Source organism: Nuphar pumila, chromosome 7 (assembly GCF_984573655.1).
Source record: "Nuphar pumila chromosome 7, dmNupPumi1.hap1.1, whole genome shotgun sequence".
Lineage (NCBI taxonomy): Eukaryota > Viridiplantae > Streptophyta > Magnoliopsida > Nymphaeales > Nymphaeaceae > Nuphar > Nuphar pumila.
This window is the reverse complement of record NC_143255.1, coordinates 101,501,780-101,522,594: the sequence shown is the minus strand read 5'-3', so window position 1 is coordinate 101,522,594 and position 20,815 is coordinate 101,501,780. Positions and strand designations below refer to the sequence as shown.

General features: G+C 38.3%; 2 protein-coding genes across 2 annotated transcripts; both read left to right on the top strand.

Moving 5' to 3' along the window:
- The first annotated feature begins 2,784 nt into the window (after positions 1-2,784).
- On the top strand, positions 2,785-4,583 carry LOC149832670 (Pentatricopeptide repeat (PPR) superfamily protein). Its single transcript, XM_090012547.1, has one exon. The coding sequence runs from the start codon at positions 2,892-2,894 to the stop codon at positions 4,581-4,583; it is 1,692 nt and encodes a 563-aa protein (XP_089868673.1). The 5' UTR covers positions 2,785-2,891.
- Positions 2,848-11,777, top strand: LOC149832669 (phosphatidylinositolglycan-like protein). The gene is made up of 8 exons (XM_090012548.1): positions 2,848-2,953; positions 5,373-5,625; positions 5,868-5,952; positions 9,127-9,181; positions 10,594-10,732; positions 10,947-11,037; positions 11,130-11,212; positions 11,602-11,777. Exons 2-8 carry the CDS (start codon positions 5,446-5,448, stop codon positions 11,647-11,649), a joined length of 681 nt encoding a protein of 226 aa, XP_089868674.1. The 5' UTR covers positions 2,848-2,953; positions 5,373-5,445; the 3' UTR covers positions 11,650-11,777.
- Positions 11,778-20,815: the final 9,038 nt, after the last annotated feature.

Here is a 20,815-nt window from a genome sequence, read left to right as displayed (position 1 = left end):
TATGCGTATGTTGTTTTTCTTGGACCCAACATTATCTCCTTAAGCTCTAAGAAGCAACATGTTGTGGCTCGTTCCAGTACAGAGGTGGAATGCCATGCACTCGCCAATGCTGCCACTGAGATCTCTTGGGTTCATGCTCTACTTCGTGAACTTGGCATACCTGTCCACTCTCCCCTACCTTATGGTGTGACAATGCTTCTGTAATGTACTTCGAAGTGGCTGATGTGCTGACTAAAGCTCTCCCTATTTCACAATTTCACGCCCTGAGGTTCAAACTCAACGTCTGACCCAGTCCGTTGCATTTGTGGAGGGATGTTAGAGTATGTAATCCGGTCGCCAAATCTGAATCCAGATCCAGATCCAATGTCATGAAGCTTTCAGATAGAACTCACGTTATGAAAGACTCCAATCAGCTACCAACAACCTGCAACTATAAAGTCCTTGCACATCAGGCCTACACAACAAATGAGAGAGTTCATTGAACATGAGGACTCAACGTGATCAAGATCAAATCTTATCTCAAGTGGTGTCCAACAAGGACTCATCTCAATTAACATCCAACTCATCCTATATGAACTCATGTACATCAATAAGGCCACATGACCAGCCCTCTATGTGAAGCTATAAAGGGAGCCTTTATCGTGTGTGTGTGTGTGTGTATTGAGGTGAGAGAAACAGTGGATGTAGGATCACTCTAATCTGAACTACGTTAAAATCTATGTATTTGTGTGCTTGTTTTGCGTGCACGTGCCTCCTGCATCTTGTTTCAAGGTCGAGCCTTTAGTTGGCATCCAAATGTGATGAATCCCCAGCTTGATTATATGTAAAATGGATGGGTTTTATTCTGGATTTAAATTGAATAAGTTGATCCAACCGTAGAAAGCAAAAACTGTGTAAAGCATGTCTTTTTAAATAGAAATTTGAAAAGGCAAAAAAACTTCCTTTTTGAAAGAAGAGTTTAGAGCAGGAAAATTTATATTCAGAAGGATACTTTACAAAGAAACAACCTTAGATGGAGCTGAATTTCTCAGATTTTGGGTTCAAATCATGTTGAGTCTTAGATTTAATTCCTACACTCGATTTTCAAGGGAAAATTCCATATATTTTTTTACATCTTATAAAATTAAAATTGAATTAAACTTGTACCTTTTTTTTCCTTTAACTCAAACTTGTATGGCATTTTTTTATGCACCGTTTGAATGCAAAACACTTTTAACCAAGTATTCGTTTAACAAATTTCTGCTGTATTCTGATTTGTTGGCTGTGAACCCTTATAACCAATGGGGGTTCCGCTTGTCTGGCAGGAGCAGTTAGTGCATGTCACCTTGTGTTGGAAAGTTGCAAGTTCGAACCCCAAATGGTATGGTTGTATAACTGATAGCCTAACCCCAGATTTCTCTGTCGACAAAAAAAAAAAAACTGTGAACCCTTATAACGTTCGCCTCTCAGTAGCAAGATATGAAAGAGTGCATTTTAGGGTGTGTTGGTTGGTGTTGGTGTGCTCTAAAAAAACAAAAAAAAAAAAAAAATCTAGATTTAGACAACATAACCTAGAGGATAAGGCAGAGATATGTTTTGGACATCTTGTTATGGGCTGACAGATGCCACATTGACTATGACCCTATTTGGGTATTTGAGAAGCGGAAGCGGAGATTCAATGCTTGATCCTTAGCAAACAAACCATGCTCAATACATCTATGCAGTCGGGCCTAACCCCAGCTTTCCTTTCAAAAAAAAAATAAAAAATCTGAGCTCCAATTTTGATCTGAAAAAAGATAAACTCTGATTAAAATATATTCATTCGACACTAAGAGCTGGGAGAATATTAACAAAGTTTAAAACAACAGAATAGCAACAACTTAATGTAACTAGAATTTGAAAATTATTTTCTATGGCATTTTATTGGCAAATTACAGGTAAAGATAAATGTGTTAAATTATTAAAAATGTATATAAAAATAAATAAACATTTCCCTATAAATATAGCAGACATAAACATAATATCGTAGCATTTTGATCATCCCATACATTGGCTAAAACAGAACATTTTTTCTTTGCCATATTTGTCCTGATGCCAGTGGGATTGGAGATCATTGGACAAAATGTTGTCAGTATCTGCCTGTATCGGTCCATACGTATCAATACGGTACTAACCGGAATCTGAATAAACTATCTTTTAGTAAATGTAAATAATGTTTAGCAAATGGAGGACAGCCAGGTGCACAGATGCACACTCAAAGTGTGCCATGTGATGGCACCTGATCCTAGCTCATCGTTTAGGGTTGGGAAAAGAGATGAACATCTCGGTGTTCGGCTTGGCTCAGCTAGAAAAAAAGTTCGGCTTGGCTCAGCTAGAAAAAAAGTTCAGCTTGGCTAAATAAATAGGCTCAGCGAGCTGAGTCATGAGGCAGCTCATTCAAGCATCCGAGGAAGGTCGACTTGGCTTCTTAAAATATATTATATAGTTATACATTATAAAGATAAATTTTGTACCAACGGGGGCTCAGCTTGTTTGGTAGGAGCAGTCAGTGCACGTCACATTGTGTTGAGACGTTGCGGGTTCAAAACCCATTGGTATAGTTTTGTATAACTGGTAGGGTCTGCCTAAGTTCCTAATCCCAGCTTACGTATAAGAAAAAGAAAATCCGATTCTTTCTGCACTTCCGATTAATAAATAAATAAATTTCCGATACAGATATCTCTCATTGTCTTTCCGCAAGGGAACCGTTAGTCCTCCGATTCCATTTGTTGCAGGCAGGAAATCTTTGACTCGAAACCACGGCGGGAAAATTCCTCTGGTTTTTTTAGGGTTTCCGATCGTCCGCCTGAGCCGTCCGATCTAGGGCAAGATGCCGGCGCTCTAGAGCTTCTTACTTCTCCTCATCTTCTTCAATGACTTCTAACTGCACCAGACGATTCCTAGGGTTTCTTCGCTGCGGTCTCCTCAGAAACAGGTACCCGTCTTCTCCCTTTCGTCGCCCCTTCTTCCTCCCATCTTATCGGTTTTCCTCTTCGGATTCCGCTCAGAATCGCTCGGATCGATCCGCGAAGATCGACGAGCGGTTCGTCCTCGAGCAACTCTCGGAGTTGCTCCCGATCGATGCGAGAATTTCGAGCGGAGACGAAATTCCTGGGGTTAGTGTTTCCGATCGCGGCGAGAGAAGGGTTTCGAGCGGCATCGACGGGTTCTTATCGGACGCGGAGAAGTTACGGGGCGTTTTTATGCAGAAACTCGCTGGGATAGCTTGCATCGAGTCCGCATTATCCGCTTCTGGCGTCGAATTGACTGAGAAAATAGTGAGAGAGGTCGTCAATAAGGGTAATTTGAGCGGACAAGCGATGGTTTTGTTCTTCCGGTGGGCGGCGAAGCGACCTAACTTCCCGAAGGAATTGAGGAGTTATAACATTGTTCTCAAGGCGTTAGGTAGAAGAGGGTTTTTTGATAATATGGAAGAGTTGATTGATGAATTGAAGAAAGATGGGTTTCAACCCAGTTTGGAGACATTGTCGATCGTGATGGATAGTTATGTCCGGGCACGCCGGGTGTCCAAGGCGGTCCAATTTTTTGAAAGATTGGAAGATTTCGGGTTAGATTTCGTATGTGATCATTTTAATGTGCTTTTGGAGTGTCTGTGCCGGAGGTCTCATGTTAGGATGGCAGATTCGATCTATAGAGCTATGCGAGGGAAGATTACATTTGATAAGATGACCTACAATATACTGATTTCTGGTTGGGCAAGATTAGGTAGAGTGAGGGAAATAGAAAGGCATTGGAGTGAAATGACTGCCAATGGATTTCAGCCAGAATCGTTGACGTTCAGTTATCTTATTGAAGGGTTGGGTAGAGCAGGAAGAGTTGAGGAGTTTGTTCGTGTGTTTCACTCCATGGAAGATAAAGCGTGTCCTCAGACCACTTTGAGTTACAATGCAATTATTTGCAATTTTGCAGCAATTGGGGCTTTGGATGAGTGCGTGAAATACTACAATGACATGTTGGGAAAAGATTGTTGCCCACCTGATAGAGATACTTATGCAACAATGATTGGCTCTTTTCTAAAAGTTAGAAGAGTGGCTGATGCACTTGAAACGTTTGATGCAATGCTGGGTAGAGGTATTACTCCAAGTACAGGAATGGTGACGTCGTTTGTTGAGCCATTGTGTAGTTTTGGTCCGCCTCATGCTGCTCTTCTCATCTATGATAAGTCAAAGGAATCTGGATGCGAAATTTCAATGAAAACTTATAAGCTGCTGCTCATGAGGTTAGCTAGATTTGGAAAATGTGGAATCATGAAGAGAATTTGGGAAGAGATGGAAGAGTCTGGCAAATCTTCTGATGTTGAGGTATATGAATATCTCGTGAATGGATTTTGTAATATTGGGCAGCTGGAAAATGCTGTACTTTTAATGGAGGAGTCCCTAAGTAAAGGGTTCTGTCCAAACAAGGTGATTTATAGCAAGCTAAATAATAAGCTTCTGAATGCTTCTAAAGTAGAGGTGGCATACAGGCTTTTCCTGAAAATTAAGCGTGCTCGCACTTTTGAAAATGCTAGAAAGTTTTGGCGTTCAAATGGTTGGCATTTTTGAGATTAAGCATTTATGCCTATGGGTTTTGTAGATGACGGGGGGTGCACAGCTTCCTGTTTCACCAGAATACCAATCTAAATTCAAGGTAACGTAAGGCTCAAGTTCTAAAGCTATTTCATATCTACCGAAAAGAGTTGGGTTTCATTGTAAAAGGTATCACATTTTATCATCTTAGAATACAGGAGTAAGCTGATGCCAATTCAGTTAGTCATTGAGCATGAGTCCTAGAAGATAGACTACCTTGTGGATTTTCCTGAACCTCTGTAATAACAAGGAAGAACATTGAAATAGGCTTTGGTGAAATTTCAGATGCTTCATCACTCTTACAAACTAATATGATGGGCCATGGAAATTCTTTTTTGTGATTCAATACTAAAGATAATGTTGAAGTCGGTGACCAATTGTTGCATGTTAAACTGTTCTTGCTTTTTTAGGTCTATGTTCTGCTGATCTTAGATTACTTTTACTTTTTAATTTTTGTTATGCTAATCTAACGGCTACGTTGACTAGGAATGAGTTCATGCTTCTCATTCAGTAGCGAATATAAGCAATGAACGATTACTGGAATAATTACTTTGTTCACATGTGCAGTATGTTGCTCTATTACAGTGACACATTTTATGTTCATCTTGTTTGTTATCCTTTTGTAATTTAATCCATGAGTTTGATGATCACCTTTCTTCTTCTTCTTTTGTGCTTACTGTTGTTGGTTGCATGAGACAAGAGTTTTAATAGTGAAAGACTTGACTGGATGCTAGGGTTGGGGTCTTACATTAGTTCTTGATGCAGGCCATTTGGAATTAGCCAGGTTTCTGTGGATTAATCTTCATTGTTAACTGGCTGACCTTTTCAAGATCTTAGCATGCCTGAAGCACCGTGTTGTACCAGCAAGTTTATGTACATACATGATGGCAGTGCAGTGTCGATGCTGTCTGTTGATTCTCATCATATTGTAGTTCAGAAGTGTCATACAAGCCATTTCCTCTTATGGGCAATGCTTCTTGCATCATTGGCAACTTTCTTCTGCATATTCTTGTGCAAGGTAATCATCATGGCCTCAATTGATTCGTTCCTTTGACCATTTGTTGTTTTGAAACTTATTGTGTAGTTTTGACTAGTCATATTAAATACTTTATTTGTATTGACTATTGAGTTGTACCATAATGAGCTTTCTGATGGAATTCATGAATGATACTGGCAGACTAATTCAATAACATGGGATTATCCTAAAATTGAAGCTGCTTCCGCGAATTGTTTCTAATTTGAACATGTTGCAAATAACAGGAACCTTTGGGAATATCTTACCTCTGGAGCATTCTTCCTTTTTTCCTACTTATGGCAGTCTTACATGGGAAGGTTGTTAAGAAAGGTAAGAGGAAGGATATTCGAACATACGGAAGCTTTGTCACTAGTATTGTAAATTTGATTGCAAGAATATATATTATATGGGCAATTGCACATTATCACAGCAGTCTATCATATTTCCAATCTGTTGACAGCCTTCATAGGATAAGTGATGAACTTATGTCCTATCCAATCATGAATCAGGTTCGTGCTTTATGCCATTTATAATGAGCCTCACTTCACGTCATAGGTGATGATTTTACTACGGGGCAACTTTGATAAAGGCTTCTAGGTGTCTGTAAGTGAGAGAAAACCCAAGTTTTTTTGCAGGAATCATGACTCGAGGAGAACAATGTCTATTAGTAAAATCATCACCCAACTTGGTGGAAATACTTGTAATGAATTGCGGAAAGATAAAGAATGCTAAAAGGCATTCACAATGTCCAACAATGGACAAATACACAAAAAGGATAATAGCCAAGTCTACTATGAGAGAATACAAACACAAGCTTTAAGAAAAGCACAAACTAAAATATAAAATCTCTTTATTGAGAGAGAGAGCACTAAGGCTTTACAAATACAAAGGGATTCACCCTTATTTATACAAAAAGAAATGGGTTAAAAAAGGGAGGCCAAAAGGGAACTCCCAAAGAGTCATTGGAAGCCTCCAACGGTCACATTTGTGACAGTTGGGGGCCCCAACGACTCTATTGTGGGCCCCCCTAAGCGGCATGCATTAAAAAAAAAGTGAAAAATAAATAAAAACAAAAAACAATTGTTTACTAAAACAATTGTGAAAAGACTATAATACCCCTATTGGGTATTATTGTATAATATATACATATATGTATTAATACATATAATTTAACATCCCCTCTCAAACTCTACGGATAGATGACCGAAAGTTTGCCAAGGAAAAACATGAAGCGTGGTGCAGGAAGTGCTTGCCGTATCCAAACCCGGCAACAATGTCAAAACCTATAAACCACCACACTTTGGAAAACAAGAAAACTATAGTGGAGGAAGAAAGATGATTGCATGTCATCATTGTTATGAGTCGGCTCACATCAAACCCGTTTGCCTAAAGCTAAATGGAACATTCAAGCCTAAGGCGACTTTTCTTGAAGAATCTACCACAAACAAAGAAGATGAAGGCAAGAGTGAAGACCTCAAAAAAAGACTTGGTCAAATATCTATGGCTCTACAACAAATTCTCAAAGCCACTTCCTCCACATCGGGTGCGGCCATTGCGTCTACATCATCACTTGGTACGTATTCTTGGATCTTAGACTCCGGAACATCCTTTCATATGACCCCTCATGAAAATGCTTTAACCGATGTATGCACCAATTTAAAAGGTTCATGTGTTTCTACGACCGATAAGACTTTTTTAAAAATCACAAGTATTGGAATACTTAACTCTAAAAATTCTCAAAACCTTTTTGTTCCAAAAGTAAGAGTTGTTCCAAAGTTAAATTTAAATCTTTTTTCGGTTTCCCAAATTGTCGACCATGGATGTGAAATATCTTTCTCATCTAATGATTGCTTTGTGCAGGATCTTCAGTCCAGGAAGCGGATTGGGCAAGGCCATAGAAAGGGGGGTCTCTACTATATGGATCATCTAAACCTTCCTACAAATCCTTTTTGTACTTATGTCTAAGATAAAAGCATTGAAACTTAGCATAAAAGATTTGGACATGCAAGTTATTCAAAAATGTATCTTTTTTCATTTTGAAACAAATTTTGTAAGGAAAAAGATATTAATTGCAAAGATTGCATTTTTAGGAAAGTGAAGTCTATTCCATTTCCAACTAGATCATTTCTTTCTACAAGACCTTTTGAATTGGTGCACTCGGATGTTTGGGGTCTATCTTCGGTTATGTCTAAAGATGGTTACTCTTACTATGTCACCTTCACGATGACTTCACTAGATATGTTTGGATCTATTTTCTTAGTCATAAATCGAAAGTGTTTTCCTTCTTTAAAGAGTTTCATATGAAAATACAAAATCAATTTCAAAGTAATATATCAATTCTTAGATCCGATTCCGGTGGAAAATATTTGTCTACCGAAATTCAAAATTATTTAAAACAAAATAGAATTTGTTATAAAAAATCATGCCCTAGAACTCCACAACAAAATTGACTAGCGGAAAGAAAACATAGACATATTATCAAAACCGCTAGAACATTGTTTATCTCTAAAAATATTCCAAAAAAAAATTGGGATGAAGCCGTCTTGACCTCAATATATTTAATCAATAGAATGTCTTCTTCTAAACTAAAGAATGTCTCTCCATATGAAAACTTTTCAAATTTCCTCCCGACTTCAATCGCCTTTGCATCTCTGGTTGTAAATGTTTTATCCTCTTACATAAGAGAGATAAGTTATCCACAAAGGCGATTGAATGTGTTTTTTTGAGCTTTGGGGAAAATAAAAAAGGCTATAGATGCTCTGATACCATGTAATGAAGTATGCCGAAAGATAAAGAATGCTAAAAAGCATTCACAATGTCCAACAATGGACAAATACACATAGAGGATAATAGCCAAGTCCACTATGGGACAATACAAACACAAGCTTTAAGAAAAGCACAAACTAAAATATAAAATCTCTTTATTGAAAGAGAGAGCACTAAGGCTTCACAAATACAAGGGGATTCACCCTTATTTATACAAAAAGAAATGGGTTCAAAAAGGGAGGCCAAAAGGGAGCTCCCAAAAAGTCGTTGGGAGCCTCCAATGGTCACATTTGTGACTGTTGGGGGCCCCAACGACTCTATTGTGGGCCCCTCTAAGTGGCGTGTATTAAAAACAAAAAAATAAAATAAAATAAAGAAAGTGAAAAATAAATAAAAACAAAAAACAGTTGTTTACTAAAACAATTGTGAAAAGACTATAATACCCCTATCAGGTATTATTGTATAATACACACACACACACACACACACACACACACACACATATATATATATATATATATATATATATATATATATATATAATTTAACAATACTCTCACTGCAAAGTTATGACTTCTACTTTTGTTTCTTGCATTATTATGGTTTTGTCACTGGCAGTGTATTTCTGCTTTGGTGCACAAGGTCTTATATGACCAATATCTATGCAAACTCGTGTTGACCCCATTTTTTCCACCAATTTCTTGATCTATTGGCATTTCTTTTGGGTGAATCATGCAGAGTCTGTTGTGATCATGCCAACCCTTGGAGTGCAGCTTGAAACTGATTACCAGAGGTAACTTTGTCCAAAGTATTGCATGCCATTGGATGTATATAGTTACATAGGGGGACTATATGTTTAGATGAATTTTTACTGCAGATTGTTTTTTTTTTACTCGAGACCAAACATTACTAATTATTTGGGCAGATTGGATCGAGTCACCATGTTGTACCTTTACAAAATTCTGGTGAATTAGTGAAATGATCAGTCTGAGTTGCTGAGTTGGGATGCTGATACTTCAAATAGTTCACATAGTCCAAATATGGAACTTTATCAGTAAAGGGTTTGTTATGCAATTAAATTGGTTTCCATCTGAATTATGGCACGATATGTTGCCCCGTAATAACCAAACAAGCTTGAGCTACCTTGTTAATTTTATGATATTTATTAGTGGTAGATGATCAGGTTTTGTCTTTTTTGGGTGCACATGAGAATCATTAATCCAGTTCTGTGAACCCAATCTGTTCTCCATCTGCTGGTGCTGGGCCTCATGGATGCTCTCTTGTCAAATTTCCTACGGGCGCCTTAGCTTATTTTTTTAAATCTTTGTTCTTCCTATAAAGTTTTGGGACCCCTTGGAAATACTTGTCTTTCCAAGTGACTCACCTGAGTCTGGCTGAATCTATCCTCAATGTCAAAACTTCCTCGATTGATATTCAGATGCGAGTTGAGACACCGGTGTCATCATGAGATTGGCATTTTCCTGTTCTTTTTCATTTTTCCAGTCTTAAAACATTTGTTCGAGTATGACTGAATTCTTCTAAGGGCCTCTACTAGGTTCATCTTTTCATAGACATTTTATTTGTATGCTCATCCACCTGAATTTCGAAACTTCACTTACCTGAAAAAGTGCATATGTGCAAGGTTGTAAGTATTGTATCGTTACCCGTATCGGTCGGGCCCAAAGTAACACCGTATCGTAAACGTATTGTAAATTTTTTTCAAAATATCCAAAAAAATGAAGAAAAATTAGTAAAAAATCTAAAAAAATCATAACACATGAAACAAGTATGAATTGCACAAAATACAACCATAAAATCACATTTATGTCTTTATGAGCTACATAAGACATCATCAAACATCAACTAATATAGAATCATAGATAATATTACCTGCATATCTCACAGGAACAATGCCACAAGACTCATACTTTCATATTACATAAACATAAGCAAAATAACCAAGTTTATGAAATACGATTCGAAAAAAGAGACATATCCTACTGATACGGATACAAGGGGTGTATCGTACGATACATCCGAAGCAGGTACGTTACACGCCCGTATCGAGATATGGTGTGTATCGTATTGTTTTCCCCAAAAGTAACGATATGTGTCATATGATACTTACAACACTGCATATGTGAGTTCATTATATTTTCCTCCCATTATGCTTCAAGAATTGACATAATCCTTTTGTTTTTTCAGTGGAAGGACTCGGCGCAGATTTGTTCCTATCGACAGGATTCTCAAACCTGTACTGAATGAATGTGTGACACCAGTCACTTGTTACTGGAGCTTGGCATTGGTTTTACGAGAAGATGCAGAACTGACACTAGTTTTCCAGGTAATTTTATGAATTTTATATTTGTCTTTCTGCTAATAAAATATTTACATCGCTTGGTTCTCTGCCTCTTAGTGCTCATGGTTGATCACCAAACTGCTGGTTAGCCTGGTTTCAATATCAGAGAATAGTCACCCTATAATGTGATGGTTGCTTTTTTGAGAGAGAGAGAGATGAATGTTCTTCTGGTTCATTTTTTACCTGGATTTGCTTGCAGGAACTACATCCACCTTTAAGGATGTTGGTCCCAGTATGGAAAGCTTTGTGTAGTGCTGTGGATGATCCAACCGAGAATGATATCCCTGTTGGTGTGTAATTTGGACGAAATCTTTAAATACTGAATTGTATGTTTGTACCGACAGCTTGAAAGGCTTTCAGATCTTGGTTTATTTGTGTTCAGGCTTGCTTCTTGTGCAAGTGGACATGCTTCAGAATCTGGTTTGGCAACGCCTATCAACTTTGTATGGAACACTACTTTGTCCTGTGAGTTTCAATTTTGTTCTGGATTCATTTGAACAGAGAACCACCTAGTGCAAGATTTTGGCTGAGAACTATAATGCTTAATATTTTTTCATAAAAAAATGGAGATGCTTCTTGTCTCACATTTCTCACGTTATAATTTTATCTCACATGGATACAGATGCAGATTTGATATGGATACTAGACATGAATTGACAACTATTTTGAAAACGTGGACGATTTGGGGGCATTTCCCACCATTTTTCTTTGCCTCTTAGATGTAGTTATCATGCCTATAAAAAATAGAAAAACAAACAGATACTTTTCAGTCAGAGAATGACCTCCCTTTGATGACTCTCGATTGAAAATGCAAAAGATTTATGGTGAGATGCTTCTTGTTTTGTGTTTTTCAGGAGTCGTGCAAACACTCTATGACCATGACCAAGTGCAATACTTTGTAAGTGGTTTGTACCATGATAACGACAACTTTTAGATGCTCCTAGTAAAGCATTGTTCATAAGCCATACCAATATCATGGTATAATCATGATATTTTGCCTGGTAAGAACAAAGTTTTCTTTGATTTTATTTATTTTTAATTTTTGGTGCTTCAAAGCTCTCTCTCTCTCTCTCTCTCTCTCTCTCTCTCTCTCTCTCTCTCTCTCTCTCTCTCTCTCTCTCTCTCTCTCTCTCTATAATTACCAAGTTTGTGAATTCCCTTCTTGCGGACAATTGATTAGGTTACTATTCGAGTTTTTTTTTTCAAATTGGGAAATAATGCAATTTTCTAAAAGGTAAGTTTTCTTGGGTGGCGTAAGATGCATGTATTCTTGTTTCGTTTCTTCAGAGTCATGGAGCAGTGACTTACCATCGATTTCTTCCTTGCTAATCAATGTTGGGACAGTGTTTTGTTAAGAAGAACTATGAAAAGAAATTTTTTAGGAACTTCGGATAAAACATTTATTTACAGATGCTCGTTATCATGACGTTTCAGCAATGCCAAGGATCACTGATCTGCACTTGTTGCATGTCACAGAAAATGTTTCTATGTTAAGATGCAAACACAAGAAATGAAATCCTAGCTTTTGAATCCAAATGGCTAATGCACAGTAAAATATTTTCTTTGGTGCACTTTTAAACATTAGAAAGTCTATCCATGCCACTTTTCACTTAGGGGCAGTAGTTGCCTGCCACGGAAAGTTAGGGCTTTCTGTATGCCTCACCGTGGCAGCCCAAACATGGTGCTCTCTTTCCGCATGGAGAAGTCCAATTTGCTTTGCGCACATAAAGGCTCCATGCCATCAGCAGTTGTGGAGCCTTCATTCAGGGCAGGTGAACGTGCCCTATAATCCTCGCAGAAAGCAAATGAGAAGAACTACGAGTCCTTGTAGGGTTGCTTTTTGAATATTTGGTTTCTTTGACATGCAAACACACCCTAAAAAGGATGTGTTTGCATGCGACAGAAATTTGGGGATTTCTGCGAAAATGCACGTTGCCCCATGCATTTTCATGGCCCCCAAAAACTTCTGTTGAAACATGGGAGTCTCCTTCCGTGAGGAAAAAGCCCGATGTTTCAACGGGAGCCCCCCTTTTGGCAGAAATGAAGTCTGACAGGGAGGGTCGGATTTTGTTTCCGTGGAGAGAGCACAGAGTCCCTTTCTTTGGCACAAAAGCTTGTCCTGGACTTGCCAGTGGCACATCCTGTGCGGTGCCTTATAAAGCGCCTGCACAGGATGCCATTTGGGCTGTCATGAACGTAGTGTGCCCTGCATATCAAAAGCGGGACAGTGCCCGGCCAGGGACCGGTTGGTCCTAAAGAGAAACACACACAAGAATAGAAGACGACGATATTAACATGGTTCGGTGAACTAATCACCTACGTCCATGATACTCCATTCAACACATCTACGTGTGGAGTTTTCCACTATTAAAAATAGTTACCGAGTTGGTTATAGAGTTACCATAGTCTATCGACTTTTCTTATTTTAGTCTATTATCATTAACCATTCAGTTGCAAATTTTTAACATGATAAGAGTATTATCAGATTCTTGAGTTGGACCGTTATTATCTTCAGTAACCTCTTGAGTTGGATTGTTATTATCCTCAACAGTAATAAACTCGAGTTTATCGTTATTATCTTTAGTAACTTCTTGAATTGAGTTGATAAACTTGAGTTTATTATTTGGAGAGGGATTAGTGTCACCTGCGACAACTTCTTTGCTAACAGTCCCTCTTAAACTGGTCGCGGGTGGAGCAGAGAGACCCAGTTTGACTCGTAAATTAAGAAAGTGAGTGTGTGGAAGAGGCTTGGTAAAGATGTCAGCAATCTGTTTAGAGGAGGTCACATAACGAGTAATTAGAGTACCTAGAGCAACTTTTTTTACGGACAAAGTGATAATTAATCTCAACATGCTTCATGCGAGAATGAAATGCATGTTAGATTGTAGTCTGAAGAGCCGAAATATTATCACAAAAAAGAATATGTGATTGATGAAGAAATAATCCCAAATCACGCAAAAGAAATGTGAGCCACATAAGTTCAGTAGTGGTTAACACCATGGATCTGTATTCTACTTTAGAGCTGGACCTAGCAACAGTTGGTTGCTTTTTTGTGCTCAAAAAATACAATTGTTACCAAGAAACGTGCAACATTCAAAGGTAGATTGTCTAGTAATAGAGCAACCTACCCAATCAACATTAGAGAATGTATATAACGACAAAGAGGTTTGAGAGAGTAGCCAGATGTCGTGGTCAATAGTGCCATGAACATAACGAAGAATTCGTTTGACCATTGGAAAATGAGCATTGGTCGGGTTCTACATGAACTAATTGACAAATTAACATTGAATGATAAATCTGGGCGAGTCATTGTGAGATATTGTAAGGCTCCAACAAGACTTTGATAAAAAGTAGAGTAATGAAACGGCAAATCACCATCTTTTGAGCTTGTAGCATAAGTCATCATGGGCGTAGATACAGGCTTGACACCAACCATCTGGGCTTTATCAAGTAGCTCGTAGGCATACCGTTTCTGATTCAAGAATAGACCCCCCGAGAACTGCTTGATTTCAATTCCCAGAAAATAGTGCCAGAAACTCATATCTTTCATTGCAAACTCTTGACTTATAGTTTTGATAAAATGACTGATAAATTGATTATCATTGCCGCTAAGAATAATATTATCGACATATAGTAAAAGAATGGCTATCATGGATCCACTCGTGCAGATAAACAATGAGGGATCAACAATGCATGAGAAAAATCCAAGAGATAGGAGGAAAGTGTCAAACCGAACATACCAGGCTCGAGGAGCCTGCTTTAGTCTATATAAGTCTTTCTTCAATTTACAAACAAAATTTGGATGATTAGGATCTTGAAATCATGTGAGCTATTCAAGAAATACTGTTTCATTAAGATGACCATGTAAAAAGGCATTTTTAACATCTAATTGTCGAATATCCGAGTTATAGGCCAAAACAATAGTGAGGAGAATACGTATAGTGGCGAGATTTATAACTGGAGAAAAAGTTTTCATGAAGTCTACACCCAGGATTTGATTAAATCTTTTAGCAATAGGACGGGCTTTTAACCGTTTTATTGAGCCATCACTTTTTAATTTGGTTTTGTAGACCCATTTACTTTAAATTATAAGCATTCCATGCTCTTTAGGCACAAGATCTCATATATCATTGACATTGAGAGCATGCATCTCCTCATGCATCGCATCGCGCCATCCTTTATGAGCAAGAGCAGCAGCCTTGAGACTTTTAGGCTCTAGAGGAACGGATAAAGCAGATTGGGCTTCACTATTCCATCCCTCATACGAGTGACCATATGACGAACTCGAGAATCATGACTATTGGAGGTACCTTCTTCACTTCTTTCATTAGCAAATGACTGTCTATTGTGATTGTCATCAAGGCTTGAGTCTCTAGCCTGAATACCCTGAGTTGGAACACTAGGCGGGTCATTTTGGATAGCCTCTCTTGATATGATCGATTGTTCAATACACCCAAACTCACCATGTCATTGCTTGCAAGTCAGGTTCCTTGGATCCTGTTGGTTATTAGACTCGACTGGAACGTGATAATGATGATTTAAGTCTTTTTTAACTGACTTATCTAACCATTCTTCCAAACTTATTAACTCACTCACTTGTTGGTTTTTTGAGAATAATAACCCTGGTTTTTGTTAAGGAAAAATACATTCATCAAACACAACATGCCTTGATGTATAAACTCAGCTAGTAGGAAAAAATAGACAACGGTAGCCCTTGTGATGATCACTATAACCTAGGAATATGCATAGTAATGCCTTCGGATCAAATTTGTTTGTGGCATAGACTTGAAGGTAGAAAAAACATCGACATCCAAAAACTCTCAAACTTGTATAGCCATGCATCTTCTTAAACACCTTCTCATATAAAGTTTTCATAGATAAATTTGTTGTCGGCAAGCGGTTGATTATCCATATTGCAGTTAAGAATACTTCAACCTAGAACCGAACAGGAATCTGAGCATGAAAAAGCATAAACAACCCTAGTTTAATGATAGACCTATGCTTTCGTTCAACCATTCCATTTTGGTATGGGGTTTTTGAGTAACTTTTACAGTGAACAATCTCATTCATCTTTAAATATGTCCTGAGTTCAACACTTCCAAACTCGCATCCTTCATTTATTTGAAATGTTTTTATTTGCTTCTTAAACTGAGTTTGGACATATTTATGAAATTCAATAAATTTTGTACATAATTCAGATTGATGTCCAAGAGGGAATATCCATGAAAAATGAGAATATTCATCAATAAAAACTACATAGAAACTGAAATTTTTATGGGAGTTAACATGAGCAGGACCCCATAAGTCACAGTAAACTTTTTCAAACAATTTTGTGCAATGATCATCAAGAGAGAGAAAAGGAAGTCGGCTTATTTTACCCATTTGGCAACTTGCACATATTGCACTTTTAATGGACTTCGACTTTATTGAAATAAACTTATTCTTTTCAAGAAAATCAATAACTTGTGCGTGCACATGTCCAAGTCGTTGATGCCATACTTCTCAATTAGAGTTTTTAAATCTTGAAGAAAAGAAAACTTGCTGCTCACGACCAATCTTGTTTCTTGAATTGTCGAAATCATTCAGATGTCCTACTCTACTGCTTGTCACCACTTGCCTGCCCATCCTCTTGTCCTTAATCACAAAGCCATCAGATGAAAACTCAAACAAACAGGGCATATCAGAGGTTAATTGACTTATGGGCACTAAGTTCTTTTTAAATTCGAGAACAACCAAAACATTATTTAGTTGAAGAGAGTGATCACCATTTTCAATTTTTTTAGACCCTGCATGAGTAATATTTAATCTAGCACCATTTCTAACCATAATTTTTTCTGAACCACAATACTTGAAGCAAGTTTCAAGATTACCTGTGTTAGCCATAATGTGAGAGGTAGAGGTAGCTCCCATGTTAGGAAACCAATCTTGATCTTGGCTATCTGTTAGTTTCATGGCAACGAGAGCCTATGGAACATCTTTAGCTTGATAATCATGATTAAAATGATGCCAACAATTGATGAGACTGTAATTCATCTTGCCACATATTTGACACAAGACCCCATTTTCTTTCCTTAGTTGGTTTTGACATTCGGCTGATTTAAACTAGGTTGCCTTTATTTTGATTGAATCGATTACCACCTTAGCCAGCTTGGATAAAGTCACAACCCTTTGAGCTGAATTGTTGCTTTGGATTGAATCAATTTTTCTGATTGTTAATTTTTTGCCCAATAACAGTATAATTCACATTCACACCTTCTTTATGCACGGTGCGCATGGTTTCACGCCCTTGAAGCAAGTTAACCACGTCATCATATGACGGAATAGGCGGCTTTAGCATCATTGTTATAAAACCATCATGCTCATTCAAGAGCCAAAACACCATGGTTTCATCTTCCACGGGCTTGCCAATAGCCGCAAGTTCATCAAAAAAAAATTGAATCCATTGACATATTCATTAATCGAAAGATTTTTTTCTCGATAGGATTGCAACTTTTGTGTCAATAAAAATTCATGTTTCTTGAAAACATAAGCAAATGCCTTAATGAGAGTATTCCATACATCACTGGATGTTTGATGGCCAACGATGAGACCTAGCACTTCTTCTGATAGAGTGCTTGTGATTCATCCTCGCAACAACCGATCGGATTTCTTTGTGGTAATAAAATATGGATTTGAGACACCATTGATGGTATGAACTGGCACTAGAGTTTTACCTTCTACGAAGCCAATCATGTCATAGCTTTCGATGAGGCCAAGTAGTCATGATTTTCATAACAAAAAAATTGAGTGATTGAGCTTGATTGTGACGAAGTTCACTATATTTAAGTTGAAGGGGCACGGGAACTTAATAGAGTTGTAGATGGATGTTGAAGCCATTGAAGATGACAATCACAATCACCCATGACACTAAGGCTTTGATACCATAAAGAAAAACATACACAAGAATAAAAGACCACGATATTAACATAGTTCGGTGAACTAATCACTTACATCCACGATACTCCACTTAACACATCTAAGTGTGGAGTTTACACTATTAAAAATAGTTACCGAGTTAGTTACAGTGTTATTATAGTCTATCAACTTTTCTTGTTTTAGTCGATTATCATTATCCAATCTATTACAACTTTTTAACATGATAAGAGTATTATCCGAATCTTGAGTTGGACCATTATTATCTTCAGTAACCTCTTGAGCTAGACCATTATTATTCTCAGTAACTTCTTGAGCTGGATTGATAAACACGAGTTTATCGCTATTATCTTTAGTAACTTCTTGAGCTGAGTTGATAAACTCGAGTTTATCAATTAGAGAGGGATTAGCGTGACCTGCGGCATCTTCTTTGCTGACAAATCCCAGTGCAGGGTCTATTGATCTGATACAGATCAGCAGCTTTTGATCTGGATCTCGACACAGATGTTGATAGAGATGAAGGCAAAAATGTAGGGATAAGAATTAACAAAGGAAAAAAATAGAAAAGAAAGAAATGATTGACAACAGCATTTAAGGAATTAACAAAGAAGAAAGAAGCAATAAGAAGGAAACAAATCATGAGATAAAAACCAAAAGCATGGAAAGAGGTGATTATGGTCAGCAACCAAGACAAGAATGATAGTATACAGTGCGTGCAGCAAGCAACTCGGCAGTGAAAGCCAGGTCATCAACAGCAACCAAGGCAAGAATAGCAGGGAAAGGCAGGTTGTTAGCAATGCACAGGTTTGCAAGCAGTTCAGCAATTCTCATTTAGAGAAATGTTTAACCAATCAACATAAAGACAAGAATGATCTTGAAATATCAGAGAAAAAGGAATCGATCTGCTGGAGAAAAAGAAAGTGATAAGGAGCATCTCATTTTCAGCAAAAGAAAACACAAGAGTCTTGGCGATTGAAAATCTCTTGTTCTTTTTCATATTTTTTCTGTTTTGGTGCCTTTCATAAGAGCTACTGTATATATTTGGTTTAAGCTCATCATTAAAAATCATCAGTGTGATCTTTCCCATGGACATAGGTTCAAGTGAACCAAACCACGTAAATTCATCTGTCTCTGATTCTCTTTAGGGTCTGTCCCACATATCAAACACACCCTAAGGCCGCATTTGTGTGTGGAGAGTACAGTGGAAAGGAGGTCTGCCCATTGAAAACGAGCTCCTCTTTCCATGTGGAAAAAGGAGCTTGCATTTGCATCACCATGGTGAGCCTCATGGAAATGCATGGGGTTGTGCTCATTTCCATGGAAATCTGAGGCTTTCTGCCACCGGCAAACGTGCCCAAGGCAGTCCATATAATTTTCCTGTGTTGAGTCTAGTAGGAATTCTCAATCTTTATGTTTTGGACTTATGGATTCCTCTGTTTCCATGCTAAGCCGAGTTTTCAGAAGCTTTCAAGCTCCTTTCACTGGAAAGTGTTGTCTTCACCATTCACTAGAATGTATTTGTGAAATTCCAAGTGGGTTTATTATGGAATTTCTATATTCAAAGCTTTCCAAAGGCTCTACATTGTCTGTTAAAAAGTCTTTGCGACTTTCTCATCTTTGTGAAGTATGGCCGTGTAGAGTCCAATTTCCCCTTCTTTGGTGGCGATCCAATTGGTGGCATGGGTCCCACAAGCATGTGCTTTTATATTGAACGTCTCTCATTTGCTTGGGGATATTTGGAAGTTAATAGGTCATAGTAGTAGATCTTGGAATGGAGGATGAAATTCACACTTCAAAAGAGAGGAAGAAATTGGGGTCTATAGATAACTGATGAGGGGAAGGATAAAAAAACTTTAAACCCTTTGAAACAGCACCGCCCCTCAACTCGTTTTGGTAGGAAAGATGGTTGTTTCCTATGAAAATGTAGGGCCCACAACTCAATGGGACACTTTTCAATGAAAACAAATGTGCCCTGAAGGAAATTAGGGCCTGTTTGGGATCTGTAGCTGGGATTGGGCGTTTATGGAGTTTATGCATTTGAAAAAGTGGCAGCTGCCAAATACTGGCTTTAGTGTAAGGGCATGTTTGGGATTGGTAGCTGGGCCCCTAACGGGGATGGATTTTAACCTTTGTCCCCGCCTCCATCCCCGTTTCTTACCCTTCATCCCTGGTCCAAATGGGGCGAGGCGGGCCCCGCTTTCCCCCGGTCCACTGCCATCCCTAGGAGAAAGGGCCTCACTTCCCATCCCAAATGCATAAACCCTCATTCTAGCACCGGGATTCCAAACCGGACCAGGAACACCAAATGCATAAATACCCATCCCAGCGCCTAGATTCCAAACAGGCCCAAATTACAAAGGAGAAAGTGCCTCATTTCTCATCCCAAATGCATAAACACCTATCCCAGTGCCGAGATTCCAAACAGGACCACCAAGGTAGTTTGACCAAGATTTTACTTCGACCACCAAATGCATAAACGCCTATCCCAGTGCCGAGATTCCAAACAGGACCACCAAGGTAGTTTGACCAAGATTTTACTTCGACCACCAAATGCATAAACGCCCATCCCAGCGCCAAGATTCCAAACAGGCCCTTATCAATTCAGATGGACTCTTAGAATAGGATTTTGGGGTGCATTAGTATGTCTGTTCCATCAAGCCTGGGACGTCAAAGCGGGGTATCCAGCACAACCTCATGTCCTCCTACCTTTTCCACTGTCCCCTGTTTGATTGGGCATGCTTTTCTCAGGGCGACTTGTGAACATCACCAGGTTGAGGAGTGTTAAAGTAGATGCAAGCACAGATAAACACGCACAACACAGAAATTAACGTGGTTCGATCAAACAATGATCTACGTTCACGGAAACTGAAAGTTTCTCTCTCTCTTCACGTGTGATTAGAGATGAGAGGTTCCTTTATATATTCAAAACGATTACAAGTTTACAGCAACAGGAGTCTCATTATTATTAGGAGAATTTGGTTTCTCATATATGTGTATCTCTTCACATTTAACATCATCGACTTCAGTCTCCTTAACAGCTTAAAGTCTATCTTGATGAACCTGAACTGGATTTGGACTTCTCGCAATCTCCTTAACCACTTAAAGTCTACCTTCTTGATGTTGAACGTGGACTTCATTTGGAACTCTCACATTTGA

What these genes read in the sequence shown, in the direction of transcription:
- LOC149832670 (XM_090012547.1), top strand. Translation starts at nt 2,892, where the DNA reads ATGACTTCTAACTGCACCAGACGATTCCTAGGGTTTCTTCGCTGCGGT.
- LOC149832669 (XM_090012548.1), top strand. Translation starts at nt 5,446, where the DNA reads ATGCCTGAAGCACCGTGTTGTACCAGCAAGTTTATGTACATACATGAT. An exon ending in TGGGAAGGTTGTTAAGAAAG is followed by an intron (nt 5,953 to 9,126) that starts GTAAGAGGAAGG and finishes TGAATCATGCAG; the next exon opens with AGTCTGTTGTGATCATGCCA. An exon ending in CTTGAAACTGATTACCAGAG is followed by an intron (nt 9,182 to 10,593) that starts GTAACTTTGTCC and finishes TTGTTTTTTCAG; the next exon opens with TGGAAGGACTCGGCGCAGAT.